This window comes from Microtus oregoni, unplaced genomic scaffold (genome assembly GCF_018167655.1).
Source record: "Microtus oregoni isolate MIOR12 unplaced genomic scaffold, Mior012 000000F_ref0000247, whole genome shotgun sequence".
Classification (NCBI taxonomy): Eukaryota; Metazoa; Chordata; class Mammalia; order Rodentia; family Cricetidae; genus Microtus; species Microtus oregoni.
In genome coordinates this window covers 66,159,229-66,183,176 of record NW_024543059.1, presented here as the reverse complement: position 1 = coordinate 66,183,176, position 23,948 = coordinate 66,159,229, and the positions used below count along the sequence as shown (strand labels likewise).

Below are 23,948 nucleotides of genomic sequence, written 5' to 3'. Positions count from 1 at the left end.
CTCCACAGAGAGGGTGAGGCCTCACATGAAGAGTCAGTAAAGTCTGGCACATCACGTTGAGGTAGGACCAAGGCCTTCCCCGTGTATCTAGTCTGAGCAAGGTATCCTCCATAGGGAATGAGCTCCAAAAAGCCAGTTCAAGCACTAGCAATAAATTCTGGTCCCACTGCCAGTGGCCCCACAAACTGCCCAAGCCACACAACTGTCACCCACATTCAAAGGGCCTAGTTTGGTCCTATGTAGGTTCCCCAACTGTCAGTCCAGAGTCAGTGAGCTCCCACTACCTCGAGTCAGCTATTTCTGTGGGTTTCCCCATCATGGTCTTGAAGCCTTTGCTCATATTAACGCTCTTCCCTCTCTTTGCCTGGACTCCAGGATGCCCAGTGCTTAGCTCTGTACCTGCTACCATTAGTTACTGGATGAAGGTCCTATGATGACAATTAGTCATCAGTCTGATTACAGGGCAAGACAGTTCAGGTACCCTCTCCACTATTACTTAGAGAACTTGAGGGAATGGGATGGTCGAGTTGTGGGAAGAACAGAGAGAGAGAACAAGGAAAGTGATATCTTGATAGAGGGAGCCATTATGAAGTTAGTGAAAAATGATTCATATTTATTTACATTTTCCTTCTGTAGAAAGCATTAAGAGTTTGTATCATTAATTTTTCCTTCTAATCCCCGTAACACTTCCTTTTCATGGTTTAACATGCACACTCACAGACACAATCTTACACACACACACACACACACACACACACACACACACACAAACACCCATCAAACACACCATCACACAGCCTTTACCAGTAGCCCTAACACCATCTTAAAGACCTGTGTTTGCAGATTCCATTGATGCATTGATATTTGTCACTCTGTTCCACACAATGATTTTAATTATTTAGACATTCATGTAAAGTGTTTTGATCAAATCCATTCCCCTTTACTTCCCCTTTAATTTCTCTCCTATTCTCCCACTATTTTTCCTTCTGAAATTAATGTCATATCTTTTTAAATTTAATTTAATACCTACTGAATATACTTAGTGCTGCATGTATGTACATGGACATAGGAGCATAGATAGCCACATCCATGAAAAAAACCGACTCCCTCTGGCCCCCGTAGTCATCAATTGCCATCATCCAGCCTCAGGTAGGACTTCATGAGCCACTTTACATCCATGCTGAGATTTTGGATGGCTTGATCTTGTGCAAGTCTCATCCCTTGGGAGTTCATTGTGCCTCTGTGCTGTGCAGTTGAAGTGCTGTTTCAGTGAAAATAGATCCCCCTTCTGGCTCTTACCTTTCTTAGCACTACAACACCACCAACGTCTTAACATTTTTGGAAAAGAAAGAGCTGTATGTAGACTCAGGAATTTAAGAGGACGAGAAATGCAATAAGCCTATGGACTTACATGGTCCTAAGAATCATGCATTACAGTACAGATTATTCTATAATGCTTGAGTGTTCCTCTGAGGTACATGGTTACACATTACAGGGCTCAAGTGCACAACAGGAAAGCAGCAATCTAATTACAGTAAGTTCAGAGGTGCAGTATGCAGACTCAGGAAGGAAATGAAGAGCATAAAACTGTGACAGGTGCCCTTGGTGAGAAGGATGGGCGACAACACAGTGCCGATTCCCCACAGAACATTAAATCCCATGCCTCTCCTGTGAAGTAGTGTAGACACAGAGTTTGTGAGATGATTATTTTATTCTAATAAATTTAGCCCAAAATACTGACTTGTATTTAATATTTTCATAATGTACTGTAAAATTTGTTCAAAAGACAATAAATCCCACTTATTTTTATAACTTATTATAAGTTCTAAGCAAATTTATTAAGTGAATGAAATAGAAAACAAAAAGAAATATTTTGCATTGTGTGACAGCAGATTGATTTTTGTTGTGAGGTGTGTGTGTATGTTGTGCATGTATGTATATACATGTGCTTATACGTGTTCATCTGTGCATATGCCGTAGAAGCCAGATACCAAAGGTGGAACTCTTCCTAGATTACTCTCCACCTTAATTTTTGAGACAGGGTCTCTTACTGAACATGAAGTTCCCGTTTCTGTATCTCATCCTCTACTGCTGACCTTACAGACACAGGCCCCCATTCTGCACGTTTGTGGGTGCCGCAGATCTGAACTTAGATTCTTCTGGATGCTGCTTGCATACAATTTCATCTACTGTGCCAACTCTTCAGCAGCTACTAGGTATTTATTTCTCATATGTCCTACATAATTCTGAGGATAAATAACTATGGTCCTGTGTGATGTATTTTGTTTCATTGGACATTCTGAGTACCATATATACTACTATGACTTTGTACGGTAATCATCACATTAAAGCTCATTGTATGTGAGTTACATTTATCTATGTGATAAGCAACGCGTTTTTTTCTTCTGCCTAAAGAATTCCTTTTAGTTTTTCATTTGACCTACTGCACCGATTTTTGTCAATTTTTGTTTGCCTTGAATTGCTCTTGTTCTGACTTCCAATGGGAAGGATCTCTAACCTGTGTGCAGAATTCAGCTTTCAAGTTTTGCTTCTGCTTCCTTTCTTCCTTCTGGTTGCCTTTGCTTCCAGTGCTCACATCAGGATGTCAGCTACTATTTTGCTACTCACAAAGCCACTCAAGAATAGTTGCTCTTCCTGTTTTCGCTTGCTTCCATCTGGTTTCAAGCAGTTATGATGGAGATGGAGAAGGCTGGTGTTATAGGTGGTTGTGAGTCAGCTGATGTGGATGCTGGGAACTGAACTGGGGCCGTGTGCTCTTAACCAGTGAGTCCTTCTTCAGCTCTATGCTCACCTTTCATTGTTTCCGATCCTTTATCTTTGAGAGGCTGCAGAAAGTGATGTGACTCTCTGGATCTTGGCAGCATCTTCTGTTGGCTTCTTAACATTTTACATGAAAAAGCAAATACTTTGAGATGGAGAAACTGGATAATGTAAAGTTCATGTTTGGTACATGTGGTTGGATATTGCCTCCAATAGAGCTTGCTGCTTTTCCAGATCTTTATTCTCTGATCTGTTTTTTTTTTTCTGGTTATCTTCAGTGAAATATGTGATGTGCTGTGGTGATACAGTTTATTGTGAAAAAAAAATCAAACACTAACCCCAGAAATTTATATTTTTTAAAAATAATTTTTCATACATTTTTAGCATCATTTCATTTAATATCTTTAGGAATCTTTGCTTTACTATGTAAGGGGTATTTTGTGGCTGAACCTCCTACCTAGGCCTAAGGAAGGTAAATCGTGGGGTAGGAAAGCAGCTAGTTAAAACCCTAGAACCAGGCCGGGAAATCCTCTTGGAGTTGTTGGTCAGGGTTTTCCAAGAGACTCTCAAAACATTGAAAAATATTGCTATTGCTCTTGGTAGCTCCCCACCCAGAGGTGTAGGGTAAGCTCCTATTGCCAATGACACAGTGCCCTTCAAAAACAGAGCCCAGAGGTTGAATCTCAGCCTTGAGCTGGAATTGATGTGAAAGGCTCCTCCTTGAGGACTAGCTTATATGATTACAGATGCCGAGCAAGCTTCCAAAAGATGGAAGCAGCCAGCAGACCTACCCAACCATGACAACCACAAAACTGACCAGCAAGGCTGACATGACAATTCTTAGGGTTCAGTGGTCACGTGAATATCTTGAAGGTAACAGACAGTCTCTGATTGGACTTAAGAGCCATTCAGCAAGAAGAAAACCATGCTGATACTTGAAGCTACTAGCAAAAGCATTTATTTTTAGTTATGTACATTTTTAAAATCTCACAGGGAATTCCATATAATCAATTACATTATTAATTTGCAATAGTATAAGTGATAGAGACTATGGATTTCCCTCTCTTAAAATTTCAGTATAAGTATATAAAATAGAACATTCAGACATTATGATGTTAGGAAGCATGAAGTTTACCAAAGATATGTATGTATGTATGTATGTATGTATGTTGGTTATTTAGAATAAAATAACTTATAATTTTAAATAAAACTTAGAGTATTTTTCTCATATTATTTCCCATGGGTGTAATTTAAGTTGTTCTCACAATAATACCAGTATTATTGTTTTTTTTGTACCATGTTCTTTCCAAGCCTGAAATTCTTCAGTTTATTTCAATGCAGCAGTATAATTCGAGGTGAAAACTTGAATCTTCAGTAGAATATAGACCAGTTTCAGTTATATGTAGCAATAAAGTTGAAGTTAATATTGCTTACTATAAATGTAAATTATAATATACTTTTTAAAGAAATATCAAAATATAAGGAAAATGTGTAACTGTGAATAACTGAAAATATTGATGTATTGTACAAACCCAGGAAAATTATATCACTCTTAATACTACATGTGAAATATCTTAAGATATTTCTTAATGAAAATGTCAGGATCTACTTTCCTAATTTGTATGTAAATAGTATCTTTTCAGGACAAGGAATGGGTCAAATATGACCTCCATGCCTGTTTTCTTGTCTTAGATGTTGCGTTTCTTGTCTGAGCTCTGCACTGGGGCTGTTTCACAGTGTGAGTCCATTGCAAAACTCCGTCATTCCTTTAAAAAAAATTACTGTCTTTGTATTTTGTTAAATATTGAGGGAAGCATTTTTTAGTCATGCCTTCATCTCATCCTTGTAAGAAGTGCATTAATTGAATAATTTTTAACATTTAATATTTATTACACCAATAATCTGTGCCATCAGTATAGTTCTGTTTCATGGTTCAGTGAAAATGTGTGTTGATTAATTACAAGTTTTAAGCTCATGACTTCTCTTAAGATTAAAGATCTTAAGAGTTGTAGATCTTGAATATTGCTTTTACTTCTAAGCTGTGTGAGTATGCATTTATTTTGTTTAACTGTGAACAGACTTGCTTCATGACTCATAACCGTCTTTACAATGAATACAAGCATGCTAACTGTTAAATTTCAAATAACACACCATTTCATATAATAAAAAAATATCAGTTTTCCAAATTCTAAGGGAGATGTTTGTGAGGAGGGTTGACTTAGCCTCTGCCTTAGTAATATTACATAAACACTGAATAAAAACTAAAAAAATAAACAAATAAGCAAACAAAAACATGACTTATATTAAGCTATGTTTAAGTCATACATGGAAAGGAGATGCATCAGTAAAAATACTTTCGCTACTCAAGGAACACTCTGATTCCAGAGAACCTTCTCTCATATGTAAATGTTCCCAGGAGGGTTTCCTTTAGAAATCAAACTAGGTTGTTAATTAACTGACTCACTTACAATAGATGCCCATGACTAGGTTACTGCTCACCGGATTGCTTCATTTTAAGTACACACACACACACACACACACACACACACACACACACGCTGGTCACATAACCTCTCTTCAGGAAAGGAAGGCGCTCCTGAATCCTGGTTTTCATAGGTCCCATTAAGGCAGATGTGCAGCGGTAGCTTCTTGCCAGACTTCCTGCGTACACTAGCTGGGAACTCACTCTTAGTCCATTAAAATGTATTCGGCCCTCCTGTCAGTAGAGCATCGAAGTTGCAACAACAACACTAAATCGAATAAATAATGAGAAGTCTAGGAATCAAGAGACCAGCTCCATGAGTATGAGAATCCTGGATGGATTTACAGTGTCAACTTGCTGAGCTGTGTGGTTCTCATAAGTGTGAAAATCAAACACGTTTATCTGATAAACTATACCACACTCCTCTCAGAAAGTTATAAAAGGGCAGAGTCATATGATATAGAAAACTAAGTATTATTACAGAATTTGGCAATTATTTTTAAAACCTTTAACAACAATGTAACAATCTTTAATTGTAGTTTCTGAGAAATTATTTTGTATTCTGTGTAAGATATTTCAAATTAACTTCATAGAAAGAAACTTACCATAATGTGTGTGGCTGTGTAAACTGAATATTTAAAAATTCTGTTCTTGCATGTGTGTGTGTGTGTGTTCATTCATATGTGGAGAGGCACATGAGTCATATCATTGTATGAAGGTCAAAGGGCAACGTGCTAGAGTCTGTACTTTCCTTCCAGTATGTGAATTCCAGAGATGGAACTCAGGCCATTTCCTTTACCCTAAGCTGGCAATTTTAAACTGAGAAGTATGGCTGCTATGTCCATTGGAAGATTTCTATGGCTATACGGTTCTTTTTTTTTTTTAATTTATTTATTTATTAAGGATTTCTGCCTCGTCCCCACAACCGCTTCCCATTTCCCTCCCCCTCCCCCGATCAAGTCCCCCTCCCTCATCTGCTCGAAGAGCAATCAGGGTTCCCTGACCTGTGGGAAGCCCAAGGACTGCCCACCTCTATCCAGGTCTAGTAAGGTGAGCATTCAAACTGCCTAGGCTCCCACAAAGCCAGTACGTGCAGTAGGATCAAAAACCCACTGCAATTGTTCTTGAATTCTCAGTATTCCTCATTGTCTGCTATGTTCAGCTAGTCCGGATTTATCCCATGCTTTTTCAGACCTAGGCAAGCTGGCCTTGGTGAGATCCCAATAGAACATCCCCATTGTCTTAGTGTGTGGGTGCACCCCTCGTGGTCCTGAGTTCCTTGCTCGTGCTCCATCTCCTTCTGCTCCTGATTTGGACCTTGAGATTTCTGTCCGGTGCTCCCGTGTGGGTCTCTGTCTCTGTCTCCTTTCATCGCCTGATGAAGGTTCTTAAAAGTTTGAAAACAACAAAGAAAACATGGTAGGGCAGAAATGTGTTGCCTTCTCTTACTGTATGTAATTTTAAATGGAAAATTTGTATTACTATATATATTATGTTTATATAATGTGATTAATGATATTCAAATTTATAGTTATTAAGTGTCTAGGCCCCAACACTGTAGTGAATGACTAACACGGGAGATATGGTAAGTATTGCTATCAGTTTGATGTGATCTAGCTTTTATGCATTGAGGTTGGCAAGTGGTCAGAATTACATATGCTGCCTGCATATGGTGTTTCCTGTTTGAATTTTCCTTCACACCAGAGAATAAATAGAAGGAACATTCACAGACTATTTCCTCATTTTCATTTTAAATCCTTAAGCAATTCATCTTGAATTTTTTGTGCAATTGATCACAGAAGCTTCTTCTGTTTAAAAAGATGATGGGATTAATCATGAATCTTTGCTTACTTTTCTTTTTTTGTGACCTTGTTTCTTTTCTTGACCCTTAGCAACACATGTTGCTGATAGATGTGCAAAATTATTTTAATATTTTAATATGTCTTAACATGGATATTGCTTTCCCCTTTCATGAAATCCTGAACTTCTATCTAAAGTTTAATAGCAGAAAAACAAACAACTTGTGAAGAAATATTTGGCAGGCCAAATGGATGCCCCACAGAGAGTCTCAGCTCTCAGGACAGTTGAAACAACAGCTAACGGTATATTTGCAGGCAGTTATTAGATAAGATGCAAGATTCAGCTGCTGCTGGGAGACACATTGTGCTCTGTGGGAACTTCCTTCAAGTTTAGGGTACTCCTGAGAGAAAGTGTGGAATTGTACCAACGCCTGCAGGAACGCAGGGGGCATGGCTGTGCCTTCCCAACAGTTCATTTTATTTTCCAAACCTAGTTCTCTGGCTGCCTTCTAGATTATTCGTCTATTTCACGTGGTGACCACAGCACGCAGTAATTCTCAGGTTAAAGCTTTTCTGAAACAAAGCTTACATTTTTTGCAGCAGCAGGAAGCAGATGACTGCAAAGCAAATCACCATCTTTTGTGAGAAGAAGTTACAGTGTAATCCTTAGTTCAGCGTGTGTCTTGGGGGAAGCATGCAGGATAATTTTTCCCCTGGGCAGCTCTATTTTGTTTGCCTAGAGTTACAAAAGACATTCTGTTCCATGTAAAAATTCTGTATTGATCTAAGCAAGAACTTACAGTTGTTAAAATTAAAGGAAAAAAATGAAAATTATTTTAGTTACCTTGCTTAAATATATATAGCTATAGGAAACACTTCCCTCCATACCTATAAGTGGAATCTTTCTGGAAGTGTGTCGCTTTCATGTTCAGGGTAATAATGTAAACACAGAAATTGAAGTTACTCAATAACTTTGCCTTTATTATTTTAACATATTTATAACGTATATATTATGTATAAAATGTCTTCTCTGAGTTTTCTACTTTGAACTGATATCCAATGTGTCTAAGACATATATGAGCACAGTGAACATTCCTTTCTCAACTTTCCTCACAGGAAAACCTGTGGGAAAAGTTGTAAACATCTAGGAATTGCAGCTGTTCATTGATGTAGGGATATCCAACAGCTCAAAATACAGTAAAACACTATAATTTATTTGTGTGTGTGTGTGTCTGTGTGTGCGTGTGTATGCACATGCATGTGTGGGCGTGGGTATGTATGCATGTGTGTGTGTGTCTGTGTGTGCGTGTGTACGCACATGCATGTGTGGGCGTGGGTATGTATGCATGTGTGTGTACCAAGGCGGCAGCATATGGGTGTCAGGGAAAAACGTATCCACTCTGGTTTCTCTTTCCCTCATGTGAGTTCTGAGGATTGGCTTCAGAACATTAGCAAGAGATTGGACCTGCTAAACTATCTTGCTACTCCAACACTGCACCATTTTAACTTGATCTACTTTAAGTCTGAGGAAGTAAAATTTGGTGTATAATTGTTTTGGTTATTTTTTTAACTTTTGCCTAAATATCTCTTTCTTAAATAACTAATTTATAATATTTGGTAAAAATAAATGGCTTTATTCAAAATAGAATTCATTTTAAACATTTTAAGTCAAGATGCTTAATATATTTATCTGCCTCTATACCATTTTTGATTAAAATTTTCAAAATGAAATGTATAATATATTCCCCTCAAAGAATGAGAGACAGTTTTGCTACATGACTCAATACTAAGTGTAAGAAAGTAAATTTAGGAAGACTAGCTTGTCTGATGTAAAAATATGAGATAAAATTGACATGGGTTGTTTTAATATTAATGTATATTTATCCTATTATTTAAAAAGTAATTTAAAATCTTGACATTGTCAAATGACCTTTTGTGTTTTTTTATATTATATTTTAGCTGTATTTTAGTTTATCTAGAATTATGGAAGACATGAAGATAAGCTCAGGGGGAAAAACTCCAAAGATATTTTATTTCAAAGCTGCATACAATGGGCACTCAGGGCATCAAGGCAGGGACTTCACTACCACACATCTGTCCTCAGATTTTTTCTAAACCTGGAGGAAGACTTCAGAACCCCTTTGCTCATGTTTTCTCCATGACTCTCTAGCCAGAACCACACGGAGGACACTACCAAAATTGGCTACCCACTTGGAGTAGAATCTGGCCCTCCCTTTGAATTGCATTTGTATACACTTTCCTTTGTAGATACTGTTCTGTGTGGAGAAATTTCCTTGGGCATTTTCCTTTCACTAATTGCCAGATGACTTGGGTAGGGTCTTGCTCTGTGGATGGCATTCTGGGTTGTTATCCTCTTTCACATCCGTGTTCTCCTTACCTCTTTCAGCACAGCCCTCCACTCCAACATTAAATTTCCCATGGCTCATTTCCTCCCAGTACTATGCAGTTCATATTTCTCTTTGCCCTATTTGTACTTCTCATGTTAGACCTGCATAGAAGTGATCACTAATAGCCATACAGCAGAGTCAATATTAGGCTGTCTTGATATTGCCTCTGCCAACAAAATTATTCCCCAAACTCTCAATTTAGCTTCAAGCAAATTCATCAGACAAAGACTAAAAGCAGCCACAGTAGTTGGCAAAATATTACAAGAATTTTTGTCATATCTGAGTTATTGGCTCTGAAAGCTTTTGGACTGGGCCTCCACATTGCTCTTAACACTGCTGTCTTCCAAACTCCTATTAAGATTGCCCCTTAGGCCCCACTTACATCATCCAACTGCTTTCCTAGTTCAAAGTCCCATTAAATTGTAACTGAATTATTAAATTAAAAGAATATTTCTTATCAAATAGTTTATATCTGAAAAATAGTAATGTAAATAATTTACTCATAAGCCATAAAGGTCACAAAAAATTTGACTTCTAAAGGATGCTGCCAAGTCGCTTCTAAAATTCAGGAAATTGTTCCACAAAAAGTTTTGCTGTATTATGATTTGAGAGTGCATTAAAATAAAGTGATTGCTACATAGAACATCCTGATAGCAAGCACAAGTTTTAGAAGAGTCGTTCTTATTAAAGTCCGAATTAAAAAAAGTGATATTGTAAACACTGTAATTTATTTTTATTCTTGAGCTTCTAACCAATTGAATATAGAAAATATTTTTAAAAAGAATTTTGTGTGCTTTATAGAGAGAATGGATTTGCTTCTCTGTAGTGCTTAGAAGATGGAGGGAAATAAATGAAAAGCGAGCAGGCTGGAGACTATGTTTCTAATAATCAGAAACTGACTTTTTAAGAACTGTAGGATCTTATCTTATAAAATGATCGAAGACCCAGGAAACATAACTTTAGATGTGCGTGAGCCACGCTTGGACTGCAGCCCTCAGAAGAGTGGGGCTCGTGGGGAATGCACATTCTAGTTGCCATCAGCTATAGCATCAGAAAGTACAAGTGGGAGGTTTCCCTCTCGTGACTCGGAGGAGAAAAGTTCTACTCCTGATTAATTAATAACAAAGGAGCAAACATATTAGTTCATCATGAAGTTTTGAAATATGAAGAAATAACTTGGCATTATAACAATTGACATTCAAAACTTAATAGGTAACTTTTCCAGTCTCACAGTCTTTATGAATTTTGAGAAAATGTTGATACAAAGATTTTATTCCTCAACTAATGTCTTAGAGTCTTATAAACATTCCTCTTAGGGCAGAAGGATTTTGTCAGTCTTTGTTAGTTTTAAGTGAAGTCCATGATAGGTTTGTTTATAATTTAGCCACAGGATCTACCTTTAAGATGGCATGCTATGAAATAATGCAAGCGTCTTTGGGGTCATTTCCTATATTTTGATCTTTTCTATTTCTAACCAGACTAGAAAGACTATCGTCTATAGCAGTCTGCATAAATGCCTGGTAGATATCTTGCTTCCTAGAAAACCCAAGCTCATGGCAGTATATTGAATTGCCTCTTTAAAGAAATTTCGAGAGCAGTCTTGATGGCTATCAGACGTATTTCCATTCAGACTATGTGATGACTTGCATTTCATCTGTGTTCCCTGGCAGTGTTCCTTACTCACAATCTAATTATTTTGCATTAGTACATTAGGGTTTGCATATATCTCTTGACCCAGTCAAGAAAAATCTAAACTTTTTAACCTATTTACTTTCTTTTTCATTTTTCTCCAATTCTATCTGTAGTATAATCATATAAACAGACTGGTCTCCTTTAAATAGATTTTTAAAAATAACTTTATTATTAATATACTTTTTATTTCATATAATATGCATACTGTACGAATCTAAAATGGATTCTTGAACCCGTTATACATGTAATTTATTTTGGTTCATCTGGTGATTCTGTTGTACTTTGCCATTAGCATTGAAAGATGATGCTTTCAGTTTTTAAACCATAGGTGAAATTAAAACCTTTAATTATGCCAATGTATAATTAAGGTTTTAAAAATAAGAATTTGATAGTTACGACAGTAAAACTATTAAAGTAAAACCTTATACCTTTAACATTTTAACTTAAGAAATGAAAAAATCTCTTGTGGTTGCCATGAAAACTAAAGAGTAATAATCATGTTAAGTTCTGAATATAATCAATGGACCTGGCTTATCTTCTCCATCTGTAATAATGCCAATGCTCTGTCTGGTTCTGACTTTCTGGCAGATGGGTGGATTTAGTGGGTAGGCAGTCCTCATGACCTTTTGAACGTACTGGAGATAACTTAGTCATTTTCCACTTCTCAGCTACAGTATTTCGTTTGAATGCTATGAACTTTTAAAAAATGTCACTAAAATGTTAACTATTTTTTTTCTTTACACATTTGTGAATTTTGACTACACTAGCATTGGTACCAAAAAGTCTACTGCAAATACCTTTAACAAATGCTATAGTTATTTCTGAACTTATAGATAATCACATTTCCTACTTGAATGCATAATTTACTACATCTGAGAATATACGGAAAGTGATCACCAGTTTAGTTTCTTATATTAACTAATTTCACACTTTTAATTTTATCCTACCACCTTTTGCTTATTAATTTCGTGTGGGTGTGAGTATGTGACTGAGAGAGGGAAAGTGGTGGGTTGAAGGGTTGGGGGTGGGGGAAGGTGTTCTTGGGGATAGCAGAGGGTATTGGATCCCTGGAATCTAGAGTTAATAGGTGCTGGTGAGCCATGTGATATGGGTTCATTTGTAGAACAGGAATTCTCTTAACCAATGACCCATGTCTGAAGCCCCATTCTAACTTCTTTTACTATGTTTGTATCCATTTTGGAAAATTTTACTAAGCCCTTGGAAAGTATGAGTAATATATGTTAACTATGACTACAAAGGGAAGAATCCCACAAAAGAATTTAGTCAGTGTAGCTATTTAAAATGTTAAAACTTATGTGTGAAAATGATGACATTTAACAATTGGAAATAAATAGAAATAACATTATAAAAATTATTATTAACAAATATGACCGAGAGGAACGGTGAGATAGCTCTCAGTGCAGTGGAAAAGCACCTGCCACGAATACCTGACAGTCTGAGTTTGGCCCCCAAAACAAATGTAAAATATGAAGATGAGAATGACCCCATGAAGTTGTCCTCTGACCTCCACATGCACACTATTGCATGCAAGGAGTGTTCCTTCACCCACACTAATAGTGATAATGGACTTGAGTAGGAGATCAAAGATCTCTTGCTATAAGCCAGTCACTCTTCTAACACAGCTTATTTTTAGTGATGAGAAAGGAGACTTAGTGCCCACACCCACTCCAAAAATTATGAGGCAGTGAAGTGACTAAATATGTAAGTTATAGCTCAGATGGCATACCCTTTATCCAGGAAGAGTGGAAGACAATGTAAAATTACCCTATCACCAATAATTAAGTTGTATTCCTCAAAACCAACCAGTTAAGATGAGCAATGGTGGTGCATGTCTTTAACTTGTCTTGAACCCCCTATCCTAACCGCCCCCCCCACACAAAGAATCAGTTAATACTGAGTTGTAATCACATTAGCAAGAACTTGATCAGAAAATGTTGGCAGTAAGAAGAAAAATACAATAGAGCAATGTGAGTCAAACTTTTTTTTTTGGTTTTCCAAGACAGGATTTCTCTGTGGTTTTGGAGTCCTGGAACTAGCTCTTGTAGACCAGGCTGATCTCGAACTCACAGAGATCTGCCTGCCTCTGCCTTCCTAAGTGCTGGGATTAAAGGCGTGTGCCACCACCGTGAGTCAGACTTCTTAAATTCAAAAGTATGTAAACATAGTATCATTTTGAGCAATGCTAAATTATGCATTTAATTGAATTAAATTGAATAGCCTTTATTCAGTTTTTGCATCATACATGTGGTCTGTGGATCATTGCCATAAAACAATATAAAGCATCTCCAACAACAAATCCATAAAGAAGTCACGGAGTAGTGCTTGGGAAGTAACTAGATATTAGTAAACACAAGTGATGGGGATGTGTCCTCGCAACTGTCAACTACACATTGGGAAAATAGATTTGCAGAAGTTGTAGCACTTGGCAGGAATTCCTATGGCCTTGGTGCTGCAGGCTAGATATGGTTAGTATTTAACAGGAAGCTTCAAAGTCTTAGACCTGTTATAATCAGAGGCATGCATAACCTATTTATTGCCCTGTGATTTAATAATAAGTAGATTTTTAAGGATTGTTTAAAAATCCTAGACTCATATAAAGATAAAACACTTTGGCGAGATTGTTTGTTTTTCTTTTTGATGTTTTCTATTTGAGCTTATTTTTCATCCCTAATCAGTGAGATTGATATGACAAGAACCACAACCAAATCACAAGCCACCATGAAGGAAAATGACCATATATAAACAATAGGATAATTAACACTCTAGCATGACACCTTGATAATAGACCACAAAGTATGCTTTGTTAATGCTAGCAAACCATTCATAGAACAGAACTCAGGACGAAAATTCTGGTGAGCACAGACATTATCTGGAGCAGAGGCCATTGGAGCCAATAGCTGACTGGGATATACACAGAATGGGTTTTGCACTTTATTTGTTTTTGTACATGGAACTCTTCAGCCAAAGCAGCCATGCGTAAAAGCACAACTAGTGTGATTATAGTCAGTGCCCAGATTTCTAGAAATCCACTTTTGATAAGACAATGTCATAGGGGTAAACAAATGGAAGAGTGTATTTAACAAATATTACCATGGAGATTCTATGAAAATACAGTCTTACAAGGAAGTTGAAAGTTGGTCTCATCAGGAAATAACACTCATCCAGTTGGCCTTTTGTATGGGAAAAAGTGAAGTGCTACCTTAGTTCACAAACAGAACCAGTTCTAGAGGTGTTGTGTGTCTAAGCATGAAAAACGAATTCTATGCATCTTCCAGAAAAACTGAAATAGAAGAATGTCTCCAAGAGTCTTTGCTGTTGCTGTGATAAAGCACCCTAACAAAAGCAATTTAAGAGGGAAAGGGTTTATTGTAGCTCACAGCCAAGTTCATTATGGTTGAAGTCAAGGTAGCTATTGCCTGAAGCAGCTGGTCACATTCCGTCTGCATTACAGAAGAAAAAAAATAATGAGTCCATGTTTCTGCTAACTTCCCTTTTTTTGTTTATACAGTCCACAATCCAAACCATGGAATGGAAGCTGAAAAACATTGGGCAGGTCTTCCTGCCTTAATTACAGTAATCATGATGACTCCCAAAGGGGTCTATCCCATGCGATTCTAGATTCTGTCAAGTTGACAGTTAACACCAGCTACCATAGACACATTTTATACATACAAACAAACAAAAATATATATACATATATATGTCTTGTGATAATTTCAGGATGCTATAACAGAATAATATAGAGTGATTGGCTTATAAACAAAAATAAATGTGTTCCAAAATTCTTGGAAGCTGGAATGCTGAGATCAGACTTTAGTATGGTTGGGTTTTGGTAGGAGCTCTCTCCAGCTTGCATAGGAGTTCCCAGGCTTTTCATCCTCACAGAGCAGAGAGCTAGCCACCTACCTTTCCGTCATAGAAGAGCTCTGGTCTTTTCATGAAAGCTGCCTCTAAAAGCAAGTACTGATGTATTGAACCCCTTCATACTGTGTTGGAGAGCAGGGTTTTAAAATGTGGACTTTGGGGAAACACAAACATTCTGTTCATGACAGTATCACAGCACTTCATTTCCATGAACATACCTAAAGTACAGGACAGGGATGGAGACAAAAGACACAGGACACCGGGGAAATGTAGTCAAAATGAAATTCCTAGATAACTGCAGAACCTCGTCGGTCAGTTCTGTAAATCTAAGTGTGCAGATATTATCACAGAAGTGTGTATGTGTATGCATTAGCAGACATGAGCACTGATGGGCAACAGCACCAATTTTTGTAGCTGAAACAGACAAATGTCTGCAATTGATCATTGAAAACAGGGTATATAGAGTACTTAATTTTAGTGTGTTTATAAAATGAGTATGGGGAAGAACTGAGAAAGAATGTCATGCTTGACCACAAGGCTCTGTATCCTAAGCCTAATGTGAATGAATGGAGCCAGATCCCAACAGATCTCTCTGTGGTTGCATCAGGTGGAGATGTGAGGTGATGAGCGAAGAAGAAACTAACTGAATGGGGGAGAATCTTGTCAGCTAGATCTGGAAGGGGATTGCTATCCAGAATATTCAAAGAATTCATAAAACAAAGAGTCAAAGGAACAAATGACCCAATCAATATGGTCTAGTGATCTAACTCGAGTTCTCAAACATAGAAATAAAAATGGCTAAGAAATACTTCAAGAAGTGTTCCTTACCCTTTGCAACTAAGGAAATACAAATTAAAACAACCTTGAGATTTCATGTCACTTTTCTCAGGATGTCCAAGATCAACAGAACAACTGGCAACAAAAGTTGTGGAGAAAGAGGGGCCCTCATTCATTGTTAGTGAGAATACAAATTGGTGCCTCTTCTCTGGAAATGAGTGCAGAGAATTCTCAAAAACAACTGAAAGTAGATCTACCATATGAAGCAGTTATTCTACTCCTTGACATTTGCCCTAAGAACTAAACCTATTGTGGCGATTGGCACATCAACTCTGCACCTGGCTGAAGGCAATGAACACCCAGGATCTTCAGAACACTGATGTGCCAATCTCCACAACAGCTAAACTAGTGCACAAAGTAATGGAGCTCCTGCCGGAGAAGCACGGGCAGTACAGCCTCGCCTTACACCTCATCGAAGCTGTGGAAGCCATGGCTACTCTATGACAGTAGTCCAAAGTCCTGCGACCACACCAATCACTGCATGTCACTTTACACAGCGAGATCTGGAGCTTTTTGGAGTTTTTTTTTTTTGTATAATAAATATATTACTTTTAAAAAGTGCAAAAAAGAGGCCGGGCGGTGGTGGCGCACGCCTTTAATCCCAGCACTCGGGAGGCAGAGGCAGGTGGATCTCTGTGAGTTCGAGGCCAGCCTGGTCTAGAGAGCTAGTTCCAGGACAGGCTCCAAAGCCACAGAGAAACCCTGTCTCCAAAAAAAAAAAAAAAAAAAAAAAAAAAAAAGTGCAAAAAAAAAAAAAAAAAAAGAACTAAACCTAATAGCCAGTGCTCTTAACTGCTGAGCCAGTGCCCCAGGCCAGAGCTTTCATTTCTCGAGGAAGACAAATCCTAGGCACAGAAGCTGCAGAGTGTCTGGCTACTGGGAATCTAGAGAGAAAGCTTCACTGTAGCACTGCATGTTATGGGGCTGGAGAGATGGCTTGAGGGTTTAGAGTACCTCCAGCTTCAATACTCTGCACCCACATCATGGCCCCAAACCAGTTGTAACTCCAGTTCTAGGGGCTCCTAGTCCACCTCTTCTGGCCTCTGAGAGCACCAGAAACAATACGGTTCACTTACATATGTGCAGCGAAATCACCCAGACACATAAAATAAAAATTAAAAAAAATAAGATTACACATTGTTGCATTTGTTTTGAAACATATCCAAAAGTTGATATTTTAATTGTTATCATGAAATGTTTTAAATTTCCTTCCTTTCTCTCTCTTTTATTCTCTCATACACATAATTAGCTCTGCATTTTATATACTGTATTTTATGACATTATTGGATCTATAATATATCATAATCTTTCACTTTTAAGTACATCAGAATTTATCTCCTTTCCAGGAAGGTATTATCTTCTGAAACCACAGAGAAGTGATAAAAATTAGGGATTCTCATTGTTACTATGCTATTATCTGTAATATAGATCTTATTCTAATTCTCTAACTCTTTGATTAATATTTTACATCGAGAATCATACATTAGTCATTATGTTCCTTTAATCACCTTTACATTGGAACAGATATTCTATCTTAGTCTTTCCTTGCAGTGATTTTTTAAAAACTATTTGCTAATAATTTCAATATTCCATCTTCTAAGATGCATATACCACAAAAGCAAACAGCTCCTTACCTTCTCATTTTCTTTTCTGACAAGGAACAAAGTGCTGCATCTAAGTAAAAAAGTATTTTTTACTGAGATTTGGGAAGGCATTCGTCATTCTGGGGAAGAAAATATATGCTTTTAATCCTAGCAAGCGTTTGAACAAATATGCACTAATAACCTTTCATGACTAAAGTGATTTAAGCAATATATTTTAGAGCACATAGTGAATATATACAATATTATTTATAAGTTTACTGAACGCTATAACCAATGGAAAGTTATAGTCTAATTTATTTCATTAGGCATTTGAGACAGAAGCACAGCTTTAAACTGTGCATTGATTTTTCCACAGCTGTAATTCATGATTCAAGTACATTCAACATCATTTAAATGAAACAACACATATAAATTGTTTTTAGTTCAGATTAATTTTAAATCAGTTTTGCAAGCCATCTGATATAGAATATAAAACTCTGAGGTGAACATCAGGCTACTCTTTGCGACAGGGAGACACTTTCAGACTTTTCCATTCTTAAAGTTACAGTCTGCACATGATTTCAGGAAGCTCAAATACACAAAAGGCCTATCTCATGTTCAATATTATCTAAGGCATAAAATGATGGCTAGAAGTCTCTAGTAAGGGTAGCAGGCTTTCTTCTATATGCATGTGCCTTAGGAAGAACAGGATTGTTAATCTGATATTTTCTTAGTGGTTTAGAATTTAGGATTAGGTGTGGCCATCCACTTCACTTGTGTCACTCACTGTCAAATTCTTAATGGCTGTCTCTTTGGTCATCATCACATCTTCCTCAAAGTTAAATCACTAATTATGTTTCCCTCTGGCTTCCTGTAACCCTGACAATTGTTGTTGTTTCTCCACTGTATTGCTTTGCTGCCTTGTCAAAGGTTAGTTGACCCTTGGTGTGGGCTATCTTCCAAAAACCTGCTGCTGCCCTTCAGTGCTTTGTTGCCTCTTTCTAGTGAGTCTTAAAATCCTCCAGAGCCTACATATACTTGATTTTACACAGTATTAGATTCTCCCTGTCTACATGTCCTTGGATGTTACACAGTATCCAATCCTACAGAGCCTACGTATACTTGATGTTACACAGTATCAGATCCTCCATGGTCTACATGTCCGTAGATGTTACACAGTATCTGATCCTCTAGAGTCTACTCATCCTTAGATGTTACACAGTATCAGATCCTCTAGAGTCTACTCATCCTTAGATGTTACACAGTATCAGATCCGCTGGAGTCTACTTATCCTTAGATGTTACACACTATCAGATCCTCTGGAGTCTACATATCCTAAGATGTTATACAGTGTCAGATCCTCCAGAGCTTACATATCCTTAGATGTCACACAGTATCAGATCCTTAAGAGTCTACATATTCTTTGATGTAAGCTGTAGCATGTTTGGAAGCCTTGTCCTCTAACTTAGTACAATAATTATGGCAGCCTTTTCATTTCCTGGTAAAAACCATTGTGCCAATTTCTCCCTTGACTTTTGAAATAATATAAATTTTTTTGTTTAAAACAATATGGTAAATTTCAGTTACCTTTTTTATATAATCAGAATGACTTTCTAAAATAAAATCCTAGGTATAATAACCAGTAGTATTTTAATCTATTGATTTTGTAATATACATTTTAAACATTTAGATATTTTAATTTAGATACATAATATCTAGATGATATGTAGTGATTTATTTTTTATAAATACAAAACTTATTACTTTAACACACGTGTCTTTTGAATGCACCCAATTTTTGTTGCTTGAATCATAACTTTGTCATATGATGCTAAATTCTGGTACTTTAAGATACAGTTCTATTCATTCACCACTGTTTGCTGAGTGAGTCACTCCATCTTAGGTGATATAAAGCTCACTTTTTCTCTAATGTATGGTGCCATCAGCTCTTAGTAAGAGAGACCTCCCACATCAGAAGTCTTCAGTGGAGGAGCCTTTAAGGAAGGGCATAGAAAGAATCTGTGCCACAGTGACTTTAGTAAATTGGTCATTTCTTGCTTCTGATGTAGATAAAGCCTTTGCACATCCACTCTGTTTCTACTTCCTTGTGCCCAAATTCAGTTCTGTTTGTATCTCAGCTCTGTGATGAGATTATTAGAAACCTACTTCTATGATTGTGCAGGGTAACTAGCAGCTCGGAAACTTAGGGCTTCACAAAATGTTTTTATTCCAGCCTTTGGTTTTTAATGGTCCTCCACACTTCATCATTTCCTAATAATGACAGACTCTTGACCTTCTGAAGTCAGTGTATTTGCTTGGAAGTTGGTAAGGAATAGACAGTAGGTGGTTTGAATTAACTCTCCTTTCCTCTTTCTAGTCCATTGTGGTCCCCAATTTTACACACACACACACACACACACACACACACACACACTGAGAGTTTTGGCAAATAAGTGGCAAATCCATGGTTTTAAGAATCATAATACAATTGCTCTAATCCTGTATTTCCTATATGTAAAGTTGGCAGGGGGAGCAACAGACAAGGGAACAAGTAACTTGAAGATGCCACAGGCTTTTATTTCAGATGAACCAACAGAGGGGGAAAATAAATCTCCAAAGAAGCAGTTCTCAACCTGTGGTTTGTGACCCCTTTGTGAATCTAAGGACCTTTTCACAGGGGTTTCCTCAGACCATTGGAAACCACAGATATTAACATTACAATTCATAACAACATAACAATAGCAAAGTTATAGTTATGAAGTAGCAATGAAAATAAATCTATGGTTGGGGGTCACCACAACATGAGGAACAGTATTGAAATGTTGCAGCATTAGGAAGGTTGAGAGCCACGGCTCTAGAGTAAGTAAGCAGAGCCACTGCAGGGTGTTGTTAATTATCACATTCAGACCCCAGTGGAAAACTATAAGCCTAGAATGCAGAACTCTCAACTTGTTGGCTTAAACTTTTAGCCTCAGAGTCCAGCTTCTCTATCCATCCTACTGTGTGTGTCCCCTGGGAAGGAAATGTAAATAAGAAGGAAGTGTCGCAAGGGTTGTGTTCAAACTGTGTGTTAGGCTTGATTCGCTCACGCGGTTGACTCCAGTTAATACTTACAGCAATACCAAAGCAGAGTCACAAGTTCATCATCCTGATCTTGCAGATATCTCCAAAAAGGCATGTAGATAACAGTGGGTGAATGAATATTGCCTTAATTTTAGTTTTGATCCTTGTAAAGTTGTTTCAAACTCTTTTTCTTCTCAGTGTTTTCATTGGTCTGTTGCCTGAGTCAGGTAAATGGGCTGTGTTTTGCTATCTCATGTTCACATTACTAGAATAGTCTTGGAAAGATGATATTGGTATATTTTAACACCAGATATTTGTCAGAATGGCAAATGTTGGGAGAAAACATATGTGAAAAATTATTATCTGCTTTCACTGGAAACACAATATTAAAAAAATAAAACTTACACGTCCTAATGCACCCACTCATTATTAGAAAGTTGTAGGTTTTACCAAAGGGTTTGGTTTCTCTCAGCTACATATAACTTTTGTCAAGAATATTAAGTACAGTTTAGTTAAGGTCGTTGTATGTTAAAGAATACTTTGGATATCAATCTAAACATTTAGGGTATTAATGAATGACATCAGTGAGTTAGTTTGTATTAACAAGACCACTGTTCATTTATATAAACTAATCCTTCAAAGTATATAGATGATATAATTAAACTAAGTTGCTCTGTTTCTCTCCTCAGCTCAGTCCGTTTTTAAGACATTCGGTTCTGAAGAGAACATACAATGTCACTCTGCCATATTCATCCTCTAAGAGAGAAAATTCCTCTCATCCAGAACAGAAAGCCAAACAGAAACATTGAAGAGATAGAGTGCAGTATTCTAACTGGTGAGTACAATGGACCCACAGGGTCATAGAGATGCATGTGCGTCACCCCCTTCCACTCTGGCGTGATATCTTAGTCAGATCCTTAACTTCACTCACCATGATCACCTAGGTGATGGTGTCAAGCAATCATTAACAGATTATAGTGAAGATCGTCTTCATGCTTCTACATTTGACTGCTAATCTGATTTTGATAGCTTTTCCTTGTTTTATTGTTAAGACAGGGGAGTTACCTTAATGTGATTAAGTTGCAGCCACTTGGTTGACATACTTTTCCATTTCAAAGAAATACATTGTCTCTTAATAAATTATAATAAATTAAAATTGTGCTTTAGCCAAATATTTTGAAATTATATAATATGGCAACTTGAGTATTTCTGGACAGATTATTTTTTATTTTTTTATTTATTAAAAATTTCTACCTCCTCTACTCCTCCCATTTGCTTCCCACTCCCCTCCCTCTCCCTCTCCAGTCCTAAGAGCAGTAAGGGTTCCCTGCCCTGTGGGAAGTCCAAGGTCCTCCCCCCTCCATCCAGGTCTAGGATGGTGAGCATCCAGACAGACTAGGCTCCCACAAAGCCAGTCCATGCAGTAGAATCAAAACCCAGTGCTATTGTCGTTGACTTCTCAGTCAGCCACATTTAGAGAGTCTGGTTTGATCACGTGCTCATTCAGTCCCAGTCCAGCTGGTCTTGGTGAGCTCCCATTAGATTAGTCCCACCTTTTCAGTGGGTGAACGCATCCTTTGCGGTCCTGACTTCCTTGCCCATGTTCTCCCTCCTTCTGCTCTTCATTTGGACCTTGGGATCTCAGTTCAGTGCTCCAATGTGGGTCTCTGTCTCTATCTCCATCCATCGCCCGATGAAGGTTCTATGGTGATATGCAAGATATTCATCAGAGTGGTATTGGATAAGGCCAGTTCAGGCACCCTCTCCTCTGCTGCCCAAGGAACAAGCTGGGGACATCTCCTTGGACACCTGGGAACCCCTGTAGACTCAAGTCTCTTGCCAACCCTAAAATGGCTCTCTTAATTAAGATAGCTACTTCCCTGCTTCCATATCTACCCTCCATCTCAACCATCCCATTCCCTCAAGCTCGCCCCAATCCTCCCCTTCTCCCTTCTCTCTCTCCATCTTCTCTAACCCCCACCCCACCTCCATCCCTGTGCTCACAATTTTTGCCTGACAATCTTGTCTACTTCCAATATCCAGGAGGATAACTATATGTTTTTCATTGGGTTCACCTTCTTATTTAGCTTCTCTAGGATCATGAATTATAGGCTCAATGTCCTTTATTTATGGCTATAATCCACTTATGAGTGAGTACATACCATATTCATCTTTTTGGGTCTGGGTTATCTCACTCAGTAAAGTGTTTTCTATTTCCATCCGTTTGCATGCAAAATTAAAGATGCCATTGTTTTTTACCACTGAATAAAACTCTAAAGTGTATATGTGCCACACTTTCTTTATCCATTCTTCTATTGAGGGGCACCTAGGTTGTTTCCAGGTTCTGGCTATTATAAATAGTGCTGTAGTGATGAGCGGCGGGCTGCGTTCCGCCACCCGGCTAGCTTTACCCCGAAATAATTACACAGAAACTGTATTCTTTTGAACATTGCCTGGCCCATTAGTTTCAGCCTCCTATTGGCTAGCTCTTACATATTGATCTAACCCATTTCTAATATTCTGTGTAGCAACACGAGCCGGCTTACCAGGAAAGATCTTAACCTGCTGCTGTGTCGGGTGGGAGAATCATGGCAATTCACTGATTCAGCTTCTTTCTCCCAGCATTCTGTTCTATTTTCTCTGCCTACCTAAGGGTTGGCCTATCAAATGGGCCTAGGCAGTTTCTTTATTAATAAGAAATCACTCCCACATCATAGTGCTGCTATGAACATAGTTGAACAAATGCTTTTGTAGTATGATTGGGCATCTCTTGCGTATATTGCCAAGAGTGGAATTCCTGGGTCCTGAGGTAGGTTGACTACCAATTTTCTGAGAAACCACCACACTGATTTTCAAAGAGGTTGCACAAGTTTGCATTCCCACCTACAATGGATGAGTGTGCCCCTTACTCCACATCCTCTCCAGCATAGGCTATCATTGGTGTTTTTGATTTTACCCATTCTGACAGGTGTAAGATGGTATCTCAAAGTTGTTTTGATTTGCATTTCCCTGATTGCTAAGGAGGTTGATCATGACCTTAAGTGTCTTTTGGCCATTTGAACATCTTCTGTTGAGAATTCTCTGTTCAGTTCAGTACCCCATTTCTTAATTGGGTTAATTAGGGTTTTAATGTCTAGTTTTTTGAGTTCTTTATATATTTTGGAGATCAGACCTTTGTCTGATGCGGGATTGGTGAAGATCTCCCATTCAGTAGGCTGCCTTTTTGTCTTAATGACAGTGTCCTTTGCTTTACAGAAGCTTCTCAGTTTCAGTAGGTCTCATTTATTCATTGTTGCTCTTATTGTCTGTGCTACTGGGGTTCTCTATAGGAAGTGGTCTCCTTTGCCTAACAGATTATAACTCTGGGTACATTTAGACAAATGAATAGATATTCTCATATAAAACATTAACAGATAGTA

At 37.8% G+C, this 23,948-nt stretch overlaps 1 protein-coding gene across 1 annotated transcript in view; it reads left to right on the top strand.

Moving 5' to 3' along the window:
• Stpg2 (sperm tail PG-rich repeat containing 2) overlaps positions 1-21,338 on the top strand; it is a 355,873-nt gene extending 334,535 nt beyond the window's left edge. Inside the window, exon 13 of the mRNA XM_041659514.1 lies at positions 21,219-21,338. Coding sequence (XP_041515448.1) covers positions 21,219-21,338 — 120 coding nt within the window. The remainder of the gene's footprint in view (positions 1-21,218) is intronic.
• Positions 21,339-23,948: the final 2,610 nt, after the last annotated feature.